This window comes from Lupinus angustifolius, chromosome LG05, assembly GCF_001865875.1.
Source record: "Lupinus angustifolius cultivar Tanjil chromosome LG05, LupAngTanjil_v1.0, whole genome shotgun sequence".
Classification (NCBI taxonomy): Eukaryota; Viridiplantae; Streptophyta; class Magnoliopsida; order Fabales; family Fabaceae; genus Lupinus; species Lupinus angustifolius.
Window position 1 is genome coordinate 1,770,278 of NC_032013.1, and position 12,550 is coordinate 1,782,827.

At 32.2% G+C, this 12,550-nt stretch overlaps 2 protein-coding genes across 2 annotated transcripts; one reads left to right on the forward strand and one right to left on the reverse strand.

Annotated features, from left to right (window-relative positions):
* Positions 5,482 to 9,006, forward strand: LOC109347388 (receptor-like protein kinase FERONIA). The gene is made up of 2 exons (XM_019587208.1): positions 5,482 to 6,337; positions 6,970 to 9,006. The coding sequence occupies exons 1-2, from the start codon at positions 5,643 to 5,645 to the stop codon at positions 8,939 to 8,941; spliced, it is 2,667 nt and encodes an 888-aa protein (XP_019442753.1). The 5' UTR covers positions 5,482 to 5,642; the 3' UTR covers positions 8,942 to 9,006.
* Positions 9,925 to 10,875, reverse strand: LOC109346930 (receptor-like protein kinase ANXUR2). Its single transcript, XM_019586670.1, has 3 exons — positions 10,632 to 10,875; positions 10,529 to 10,587; positions 9,925 to 10,410 (listed from the first exon to the last, which is right to left on the reverse strand). The coding sequence occupies exons 1-3, from the start codon at positions 10,873 to 10,875 to the stop codon at positions 9,925 to 9,927; spliced, it is 789 nt and encodes a 262-aa protein (XP_019442215.1).

Consider the following 12,550-nt stretch of genomic DNA (forward strand, 5'->3'; position numbering starts at 1 on the left):
ATGTGATAATGTTATTTCTAGGTCGTTATTATGAAGCAATGCACTGTGTTTGCTCGAGTATAGTGTTTGTTGGGCAATGGTGCTACTTTGCTGCCTTGATGTAGTGAAAAATATATAAGGGTTCTTACATTTGTGTAAATGAGTGTGACTAAAGAAGTTACTTCAATTAGAATATGAATTGTGACATGAAATATAGACACTTCTATTAGGTAAAATTAATAGCATGATGAGATTCTGTGTATAATGAAGTGAGTGAGTGAAAAGGTAGGGGAATTAAATGCTTTAACTTTTAAGTTATTGTATACCTATATAAGCAAGATGGATAATGAGGTGAGTACAATTGTAGATAAGGAATTGAGAAAGATGTGGTGGACCTAAAAAGAGTAGGAGATAAGATCATAGTCACAAAGTTTGTATAAATGTATGCACATTTAATGTGATTACTAATGCATCTCAAGTAAGGTTTGAGGGAAATTATAGAATAAAATTTTGGGAGGATTAAGAAGGTATACTCGAGAGAATAATCTTCCGAGAAAATATTTTCCTAAGGTGCATATTAGGAGACGTGAGGAGAGACACTAGCAAATCTAAAGATTTTCATGATGATTATGCCAAATGGGAAGTAAATATGGAATGTGTGATAATATTTCATTATTTGTATTTAATTATAATTGACTCAAGAATAAATAAAGTATAATATTCATAGATATTACATTGGTCATATATAAATCTTTAAACTAATAGTCTATAAATATTACATCAGCAAATTCAACCTTTTCATGTTGGGGACACATTCATATAAAATAATATAAAATAATAAGTTGCATATCCCACACATGTGCAACATAAAGAGTTGGTTCACTTGGTTGTCTTATAAGTAATAAAGCCTCCGATTGTTCAATCATTGTGGTGTCTTTAATTAATTTTTTTTCATTTGAACAACTCATCCTTGATTAAGAGTTAACTTATACCCAATTCTCTAAAAAAAGTTAGGTTATACTTTATACCTTAATTAAAATTAACCATAGTTTTTTTTTTTAAAATTAAATTATTTTACAACCTTCACATAAAAGTTATATCTTGAGGCAGTCCAAAATATTGGGGATGAGATCATTTCTGATCATCATCTGAAATTTATTTGTTCAACCATTTGATGTTAGGACTTTGCACAATCTCTTCTCAATTTCATTTTCCCAGAAAGAGCAACGAAAATTAAGAAAAGTTTATAGTTTGAATTGAATCAAAACAATACAAAACATCATTAAACTGTGATGGAAAACAAAAACTAAGGGATGTCCCTCCATATACACCCATAAAATAAATGATCTCAGAAACTTCCCATATAACATGAAATTATTCTCAACATGTACAATATATAAACCCACACACCATCACCAACAAATGTATTCAACACCTAACAACAACCAGCTAGTTGTAGTCGGCTACATGGATCGGCCAATACCATAATGTATTAAACACATAAGATATATATAAATATAACCACAACAAAGTTAAGCAAAAAAAGAACAGCTTCAGATTACAACAATCTCATCAAAATCAGAAAGAGAAATTGACTAAGATTCATGTTACTAACAAGTCCGGGTATAAGTACCACATTGTTGTGTTGGGCCACCATTTTTAGAAGGAGTGCAGCTTCGATAACCAGTACTTTGTGGACAATTAATAGAAGCACCATTACTATTACCAGATTTCCCAACAATAGATGTACTCAAATCATTAAGCATTCTTGCACCTGCATGAGAACTAAGTGAAAACTCTTCGTCCATGTTAATCATGCATTCTTCTCCACAACCCTTGTTGTTGTTGTTGATCTTCATTGGAATTGCCTTAGTTAGATGTAAGTGGATAAGGATTATGAGGAGTAGTAGGAAGAATATCTTCTTCATTTTTGTGTACCCAATTATTTCAAAGACAAAGAAGTGACATTACTATTATTTAACCAACTTTACTCTTCAAAATGAGTTTGTCTTCTTGTGATGATACAATAATGTGTCAAGGAATCTTTTATTAAAATAGGTGAGTGTATTAGAATAGACCAATGACTTAGAAAATGGGAACAATATATATGCACCCACAATATAAAGGTTTTTTACACTGTCATTATATCATTCACCATTGATTTTTAGTCATCATTGACTTTTAAATAAAAGTATTGCAAATGAATGGTGGATGATACACTAACTGCGTATAAATTTTTACACACATTTTACACTCTAGAAAATAAGTTCAAGTTTCCTGGAGGACTTTGTTCATGAATAATATGTGAATCACTTTATATTGGTTTAAAGTGGTGTTATTAATACTATATCGGTTATCGAATCAGTCAATATATTATTATGGTGGTATATCCATTCAATCATTGGTTTATTGATTAAACAATATATCTGTGAAAGTAGATGTCATATATTTAATAATAGTAAAAAACTAATAAATAATATGATAAATAATTTATTAAAGTAAAATGTTTGGCTTGGTGATATATCATGTTTTAGATTTATCAACAAATGTAACAATTGTATGCTAATTCCCCTCAATAATATTTTGGTAAAGATAAAGTCACTTTCATACAAATTTTTTAACGTTAAATGAAAATTTACTATAATCAGTATGATTTAAATGAAAATTGATTAGCATGATCGATACAATTTAAATAAAAACTAACTAGTATGACCAATTTTGTCCAATTATGACTAATATTATATTATGACCAATTTTGTCCGACTAATATTATATTATGACCAATTCATCAATTTTTAGACTCAACTAAGGATTAGGATATAAATTTTTTAACTATGATTCATTAGGTTGCGGTGAGGGCTACCTATCTCCCGTGAGGGTACACATCTGCTATCCAACAGTTTGTGTTATCCATATATCATAAGATTGTGATTGATCAAAAAAATATTTATATTAAAATTTTATTATTAAATATTTTTTTGACTAATCAAAAGCCTATAACACATATGGTGGTGACACAAACGTGTGACAGCAGTTTTGCTCCCATATGGTAAGCACCTATGATCCATCTCACAACCTTCTTTAAAATAATATTAATAATTGCAACTTCAAGTCAACATCAAGTTATAGAGGAAGAAAATATAATATACATATAATATCGATAATAATAATTATGTTTTTTGGTGAATAGTCAACAATTACATGAATGAAATAATATAATTTCTTTTTTACAATACCATACTTTAATCCATTTTCTCATTAAATAAAGTCTGAAAAGTGTTAATTAGCAATATTCTTATATCAAAACTACCTATTTTTTTTAAAAAGGGGGAATAGAAGGGATGATGGGTAGAAATACTTATAATTATTTTTCTTCTAAAATTAAATTTGTTCTTGTGAACGAAGTTTGTACTTTGACATACTTTGTTTGATGTTTTGTCTTATCTTTTTATTTTACCAAAATATTGCCCTAGTGGGTGTACTATATTCATTTTATAATGCAGATGATAATTATGAGGTCCTCAACTAGTACTTGGAAGACTTTGTTGGTCTAGCCATAAAAATTTGTGGTGTAGGATTTCGTAAACTAAATCCTTCAAAAATATATATCCACCTACCATTCTTCATAAAATTTAATACTTACTCTTAAATAAAAATACAAATACCCTAATATTTAGAAGAATTGATTAGGAAATATAGATTTCTCCCTCAAAACTTGAAAATGAGCATATTGGTTTGATAAGAAGAATGACCAGTCTCATGTCAATTATATTTCACCAAGTAATATAAAAAAATTATTTTTTACTTTTATGATTTTTTCTTTTAATTAATTGTCTCTTTTTAATTGGATCAATATACATATAAGATACTAAAAGTGAGATAGATAATCTTCACTCATATGATATATCCTATAGTGAAAAGAGCACATCTTCTATCCTGTATTATGTGTCACTTCATAGGCCATGATTTTCGATTGATGAAAAAAAAAATTAAAGTTACAAATTTAATTATTAAGTATTTTTTTGACTAACCAGAACTTATGATACATGAAATACACAATATTGTGGGATAAAAGATGTGGTCATAGTAACGAATTATATTCCCGTTTTTTGTTTTGTTTTTAAGATTCTACCATATAGATAGATTAAGAGATGCAATTAATATAACAACTATGTCCATTTTTGTATTTTTTCTCCATACTTTGTCCTTTACATTCTCTTCCTAATAATTGTATTAGGCTTAATTTCCAACTCCCCATCACTTCATTAGCTAGTATACATTTATAAAATTCAATGGTAGAATTATAAAATCAGCAATTAACGCTACCCTAATTTGCAAGAAAAATAATTCCTTTGAAAAGACTAAAAAGGAACAAAGGGATTAATAGTGAAGTATAAAAAAAATATTAAGAGGATGAAAGCTTCTTTACAGATCAATAATTAATATTCGTCATATTTTGAATCCACCTTAAAAATAAAAAAATGAATATTTTTAACTTTCTACAAAGTCTTCGGACTCAAAGAAAATGATCATCTTTAATTATATTCAATGAAGCATCTATGAAAGTTTCATAGTTTAAAGGAGTCATAGAGTAATCTAATGGTGAAAAGAGATAACATAAGGAATAGAGTACATGAGGATGTGGATTCGAGTTTTACTATTAACAAAAAATAGGAATTATAATGTGGTTTGATAATTAAGATAAATAAAATTAATAATAAAATCTCACCTACAACAAAATATTAACATGATCAAAAAAAAGTTTCAGTTATATTCTCACATCAATTGATGCCTTTATCACAATAGTGAGAAATTGCAACCAATGATATCATATTAAGGACTCTGAAACCCCATAATGTTGTTACAATAATTGTATTTATGTATTGCATATTAATATGTTGTTATTGACTATGGCTCCAAGTGGATAGAAAACAAAATACTTAGGTTTACTTTGGGAGGGAAAAGAAGGGAAATGAAAGGCTTGAGAACCATAAAATATTCTTGTAATATGGCTCACAAGTCTTCTCTTTTCTTTCATTCTCCTCCAAAATCCAACTCTCAAACTAACCCTTAAGCGATAATAGAGAAAGATAAAAACTTATAAGCATGGAATACATTATTCTAAATAATTCATTTCCAAACCCCAACTTCCAAATAAAATCTTAAAATTTTGTTACAATCCAATCCCATAAGAATTATTTATTCCTCCAGAGCTATAATTTGCAGCAAAAACATTGACCATTTTGTTTTTATGTGTCCTCTTTCAAAGCTGAACTAGTCAACAAAATAACAGGATGGTCCCTAATTTACTACTTCACTACTTGCAATGGACATACATCACATGTACCAATTAAGTAGTATCCTATTCTCTTTCCGAGTTGATCAGAATGTTACATTTTTTCTTTTTAAAATTTATTTTATTCATGTAACAATATATAATTGGTCCGGGACATGAAATGAGATATCATTAGAAACAAATGATCACTATCTACTTGCGATAGCTCTTAGCCTCTCACTATTTTGCAAACACAATGAACTTTCCTCATCCTAGTTTCCTAGCAACTTCAACAAACCCTCATTCTTCATAATAAATTTCACTTATTTTCACTCTTCTCCTTCATTTTCTCAACAATAAACACTTCCTTATATCTCATTCCTCAAACATGAGCTTCAACAATAGTTCCCAAATAGTAACTACAATTCTCTTCTACCTCACTCTTTCTCTTTTCTACCTTCCAAAACAACTTGATGCTTATGACCCAGTTGTTAAATTCAGCATCAATTGTGGAACAAGTGGTAATTCTTCAGATTCTGATAGAACTTGGATAGGTGATATAAACTCAAAACTCTTATTATCTCACTCAGTAGAAGCTTCTGAAGCAAAAACACAATCACCTTCAACTACCCAAGTTCCATATTCTACTGCTACACTTTCTTCATCACAGTTCACTTATTCATTCCCAGTTACAAAAGGACCAAACTTTCTTCGCCTTTTCTTCAACCCATCATCATATTTAAACTTCAACCGCACTAATTCTATGTTCACAGTTCAATCTAATGGATTCACCCTCTTGAAAGATTTCAATGCTTCATTCATTGCTGATGCTGAAGGGAGTGATGTTATATTCAAAGAGTATATAATAAATGTTGATGATGCTCAATGGCTTAACTTGACTTTCACTCCAAACATGTCTTTTCCAAATTCATATGGTTTTGTTAATGGAATTGAGGTTGTGTCTATGCCATTTGATCTATATTATAATTCAGCATATTCCAATAATGAAGGGTTCAAATATGTGGGAAGCAGCACTGCACTTTACAAGCTTAGTAACAACACTGCTATGGAGACAGAATACAGGTATTCATCAAAATATTTTTGTAGAATTGTAACAAAATGTTTAGTTTATAATATATATCAAATTAACCCTTGGCAAGTGTATTTTTGTGTGATGAATGTTAAAGCATAATAGGATAAATAATCATATCTAGTTTATAGATGTATCAAGGCTTTAAGTTGGAATAGATAATATTGTGATTTTGGAAAAACCACAATATTATCTATTCAATAAAAACCACCAATTTAAAATACAAACATACACTACTCACTCAAGCCCTTAGTTTCAATACAAAAATAAATAAAATGATAATTGTAAAACTTACACCTACACCTTTCAACTGTCACACAAAAAAAAATGTATCCATTCATTTAAAGTTGTATAATCTATTATTTATATTTAATCATTATAAATTCACAACAAATAAAACAGAACACTTTGGAAAAGAAATAAAATACCAGCATGTGCAATTGCATATTTAGCAAAGCAAAAGAAAATAACATTTTTCACAAAATTAAAACAACAAATTCGACCTTCAACAATATAAGTAGTGTCACTTGGTTTTCTTGGTTCGTTTATATGAATCGTGAATAATACACTGACAGATACCAGTGTATATTTTATTAATGTATTTTTTTTATTGGAATTATTACAGACTAAGAGTTGGAGGGCAAGCAATCCCTCCAAATGGGGACACAGGTCTTCTAAGAAACTGGGATGGAAACGATTTTGATTATTTAACAACAAAATCATTTCAATACACTGGTTTCAATTTCAACACTCCTCTCTTTTTCACTATCATCCCTAATTACACTGCACCTCAACAACTCTACAAAACATGGAGAGAAATGGGTTTAAATTCTACTCTCAACAAAATTTCAAACATGACTTGGGTTTTCACTCTTCACACTGGTTTCACTTACATTTTCAGGCTTCATTTTTGTGAACTAAGTCAAAACATTACTTATTCTAGTGACAGAGCTTTTATCATATACATCGCGGAACAGGTTGCAGAGGAACGCGCTGATGTTATTAAATGGACTCAACAAAAAGCTACCCCGGTGTATAAAGATTACGCTGTTTTCGTTTCAGGGGATCATAACAAAAATGTTAATATTTCGCTTCAGTTGCATCCATTTACTAATCATTTTGATACTAAATACAGTGACCCGATTCTTAATGGTCTTGAAATATTCAAGTTAAGTGACCCTGGGACTCATAACTTAGCTGAACCGGTTCAACAAAACCCGGTTCAACAAAACCCGGTTCAAGGAAACACGGTTCAAGGAAACACGGGTCAGAAATCAAAGATCTCAATCATTGCAGGTGTCGTATCCGGCGTCGTTTTGGTCTCAATTATTATTGGTTTCTTATTCATTATTATGAGAAAGAAGAAGAAACAAAGTAAGGTGAGAAAGTCAATTACTGACGTGGCATCAAAGTGGGGTCTACTTTCATTTTCAACGACGAAGTCATCAAACACAAACAACTCATCTCTACCGTTAGATCTCTGCCGTCATTTCACGTTAACGGAGATCAAAGCCGCCACCACCGACTTCGACGGAGTCTTCATCGTCGGCGCCGGAGGATTCGGAGACGTGTACAAAGGCTACATCGACGGTGGATCAATCCCCGTCGCAATCAAACGCCTCAAACAAGGTTCACAACAAGGAGCACAAGAATTCATGAACGAGATTCACATGCTCTCTCAGCTTCGCCACCTTCATCTCGTTTCTCTCATCGGTTACTGCAACGAGAGCAACGAGATGATTCTCGTTTACGATTTCATGACACGTGGCACTCTCAGGGAGCATCTCTACAACACTGAAAATCCTCCTCTGTCGTGGAAGAAGCGGTTACAGATTTGTATCGGAGCGGCGCGTGGGCTTCACTACCTCCACACAGGTGCGAAACACACGATAATACACCGTGACGTTAAAACAACGAATATATTAATCGATGAGAAATGGGTTGCAAAAGTTTCTGATTTTGGGCTTTCTCGAATTGGGCCTAGTGGAATATCACAGGCCCATGTAACAACGGTCGTTAAAGGAAGCGTTGGTTATTTAGATCCCGAGTATTATAAACGACAGCGTTTAACTGAGAAATCTGACGTGTACTCATTCGGGGTAGTGTTGTTTGAGGTACTGTGTGCTCGTCCGCCTGTGATTAAAACCGGGGAGAAGAGACAGGTGTTACTTGGTGATTGGGCGAAAAGGTGTTGGAAAAGTGGGACCCTTGATGAAATAGTGGACCCAAGTTTGAAGGGTAAAATAGGAAAAGAGAGTTTAAAGAAGTTTGGTGAAATAGGTGTGAGTTGTTTAATGGAAGATGGGAGAGAGAGGCCATCAATGAACGACGTCGTTTGGATGTTGGAGTTTGCGTTGCAGTTGCAAGAGAATGCTGAGAATGATATTTGTGAAGTTGAGAATAGAGAAGAGAGTAATGAGTTTAGTAGTAGTGTGGGACATGTTTCTGATTTGTGTAATAAGAGTAGTGGAGTGAGTGTTACTACAAGTAGTACTACCACTAGTACTAGTAATAGTAGTAGTTCTGGTAATAAGGAGAGTCATAGGTTGATATCTGGGACTATTTTTTCTGAGATTATGGACCCAAAGGGACGTTGATGGTGTTCATAATTTGTGTCTTTTTTAGTCATAAAAAATAGGGAGCAAATCTAGTAAGTTAAAAAAACCTATTCAGTATCTTGACTATCTATTTTATAGAAATCTAATGGTTCAGACTAATTCAAATCATGTCAACTATTGGATTTTATATAATAGATATCTAAGATATGAAATATGTTTATTTAACTAGTAGATCTCGTCCCAAAAAATATTATCTTACGGTAGAACAATGATAAGATTGTTTATTTGTGAAGCGGATGTTATCTTTGGAAACAGTGTATTTGATTGTGATAATAAGACTTTTATATATATATATTCCTAGACCTTACTAGATGGTATAATGAGTCGTCTTTTTTTTTTATACTTGGTTAATGAATGGTGTATTGTAGTAATGAATGGTTAACCATTAACAACTCCTTGATCATATAATACTCATGATTATTAATATTAAGTTGGGTGAATTGAACATATGTATGCTTAACTGGACATCAACATTTTAGTTTAACTACGGCAAGATATTGGTCTAGTGGTGTAAGACCCTATTAGATTCATAAGATAACCAAAAGGTCAAGAGTTTGATTCTTGGGAGCGATACTTGTTGGAAGGGGCAATCATCGTAAGTACGAGTTTTGAGTTCTTAGTCCTTGTAAAGGTAGTTTACATTAGGTATTTGGTGGAGAGAGTTGTGCAGGAGATATTTCCCTAGAAGCTGTTAGTTCAAATTTCAAACCCAAAAACAACTTATATCTCCTATAAGCACATGCAGAAAATAAACCCACATCTTAGATCTCAGATAAACATGAAATAGATCACACATAAGGACAATGAAACATAGTACAAATGTATATTTAAGGAAGCATAGAAAACATAACTAACACAACACAATTAGAAAATATAGTTTCAGACATTCATGACTTAGAATCACCATCCAAATTAAAATCCCTGCTTACAGATAAGCATATTCACTTTCCAATTTCCATGTGTTATGCAACAATTCCTTGGTTATTAGCATCCTCTGCAGCGTCTTGAATTTCTAGTGCATGCTCGAGCTTCAATTGCACTTCCCTCATCGTTGGACGTTCCATTGCCTCCGGATGCAAACACCTCGTAGCAATATTCATATATGCTTTCCAACATTCTGGTATAATTTTCCAAAAAATATATGGATCAATAAACTTATCAGCATATCCTTTTGCATTATTACATATTAGTCTGGCCTGATCTTGAATTTCCGAATAATAACATTTCCAATCCTCCTCACCATCACAATCATCATTACTTCTATCCTTATCCTCAGCCTTGTTTAGATCGCGTCTCTCAATCAAAGCATTGATCAGTTTCTTTCCGCATACTAGTACTAGTTCTAACATGATCAAACCAAACAAGTAGACATCACACTTATCTATCAGTATGCCATTGATAGCATACTCCGGGGGAAGGTATCCAGATTTAACTCTACTGCAATCTACCTGAATCGATTCACTTCGTTGTATTCATAGTATAGTTGATCATGACAATGTTTGATTCACTTTGTTGTATTCGTAGTATAGTTGATCATGGAGAGAGCCATTGACATTGTATTCGTACACGGCGATTGCCTCGTTCTTCTAGCAGAACCCGATTAGGAATATCAGATTGCATAGCAGCTGTGTTTCATTCTTGAAATCAGATAAATGTGTCTGTGCATTACCATCTCCCTTAGAAAACCTCTTAATCCAAACAGGGTAAGAATCAGTTCCACCAATGTTGATACAACCTTTGTATAGTGTGTAACCAGCACCAATTTTTTGGTATTGGTTAAAATTGTTGGTGGCCTTTTGGAGTTGTGCAAGAGAAAAGAGACGACATTGATCTTCTATCCTTGTCAAAGGTTGTCTATACTTTACTGGCCGCTTCGGATCGGAGTTACCAAAGCATGTTGGAAGAGTTCTCATAATTTTGCTGTAATAATGGCTTTCAAGTAAGTAGTTGCTGGTGAATTGAGAGGAATTTTGGTGAGAAGGTTCTTAGATTCATTCAGTGTAGTCCATTAAGTGGAGAAGGGAGACTGAGTCAATGGAATATTCTCGTCTTATTAAGAAAAACCATGAGAACAAACAACTTGGTTACTCTTATTGTCTTGTGAATAAGAGGTTATGATTTCAAATACTAAAAACAACTATTTCATTATTATTTGTTAAAATAAGTGAGAGAGAAGCAAAAACATGCATATATAAATAGGTTGTAATTGTGATACTAGCCTATCTTGTCTCTCTCCATCCACAAGTCATGAATCAACATCAACAAGAACCTTTCTCTGTGGCCCCATTACATGGAACAACCTTTTCCCTTACTCCAATCTCTATCCCTTTAACCTTCTTTGACATATTCTGGTTTAGATTCCCACCAGTTCAACGTCTTTTCTTCTATGAATTCTCATTCTTTGATGTCATTGGAAAAGCACTCTCTTCAACTCACACTCCAACATTTTAAATGGTTCAGAGAATTGGGTTTCAAATATGCATTCTATGAGGGAGGGTAGAATATTCTCTACTGCAGGATCACCAAGGTTTGAGGTTTGAGGTTTATAGTGTTAATTTTGGATGGGGAAGGCCTAAGAAAGTGGACATGACTTCTATAGATAGAACAGGAGCATTTTCTCTATCAGAGAGTAGGAATAATAGTAGAGGAATTGAGATTGGGTTGACTTTGAACAAACATCAAATGGAAGTTTTTAATGCTCTTTTTGTTCAAGGACTTCAATCCTTTTAATGCTTTGAAAAACAAAGATTTGTTGTCCTGCTAATACAAATACGACGTATCAATAAATTTTATGATTATTATAGTTTTTACTTCATTGTAATTGGTACGAGACAACATATAAGATAAGATCTGAGACAATAGATATCTATTCTACTTTCAAAATCGTAAGTTTTGAGGAAATTAGAATACAAGCAGTTATATTAGAGATATAAATCTTTTCTTGGTGCCATTGATAAATATGTCCAACTCTTATAGTACACTTTCTCTACTTAAAATCTCTAAGGTGTTTGTATAATGTTTTTTTCTTTCTCTTTTTAGCAGGAAATTATGATGTATGTTACCTTTTGCTGTATACAAGGTGTCCTTGAACAATTTTGTTTAGGTGTGGTTTTACTACCTTGCTAGGTCATTATATTTACATTATTTAGATCATTAGATGTGTACTGTGAAGGTTTTGTTTTGGTTTTCTAATCTTCTTTTGATATATAATGGAACTTTGATAAACTAACTGAAGTAAATTGGACCTAGAAATATGATGTGATTCATACATTCTGAAGCTGGGAAAGGATAGAGAAGGTAAAACATAACACAATCTTTGGAAAAGAAATAGAATAGCAGCATGTGCAATTGTGTATATTACCAAAGCAAAGAAAATAGCATTTTTTCATAAAATTAAAACAACAAATTGGACCTTCAACAATAAAAGTGTCACTTAGTTCTTTAATATTATCATATAAGTCTTTGAAAAGATAAGTCAGTATAAGAGTGGTGTTGAAAGTTCAAACTTAAAAAAATGGTGTGAAAAGAAGATAATAGAGTTAAAGTGGTTGATGATGATGGTAAATCTGGTGATATCGAGAATGACAT

What these genes read in the sequence shown, in the direction of transcription:
- LOC109346930 (XM_019586670.1), bottom strand. Translation starts at nt 10,875, where the DNA reads ATGAGAACTCTTCCAACATGCTTTGGTAACTCCGATCCGAAGCGGCCA. An exon ending in GAGGTTTTCTAAGGGAGATG is followed by an intron (nt 10,588 to 10,631) that starts GTAATGCACAGA and finishes AATGAAACACAG; the next exon opens with CTGCTATGCAATCTGATATT. An exon ending in AAGAACGAGGCAATCGCCGT is followed by an intron (nt 10,411 to 10,528) that starts GTACGAATACAA and finishes GAATCGATTCAG; the next exon opens with GTAGATTGCAGTAGAGTTAA.
- LOC109347388 (XM_019587208.1), top strand. Translation starts at nt 5,643, where the DNA reads ATGAGCTTCAACAATAGTTCCCAAATAGTAACTACAATTCTCTTCTAC. An exon ending in GCTATGGAGACAGAATACAG is followed by an intron (nt 6,338 to 6,969) that starts GTATTCATCAAA and finishes GAATTATTACAG; the next exon opens with ACTAAGAGTTGGAGGGCAAG.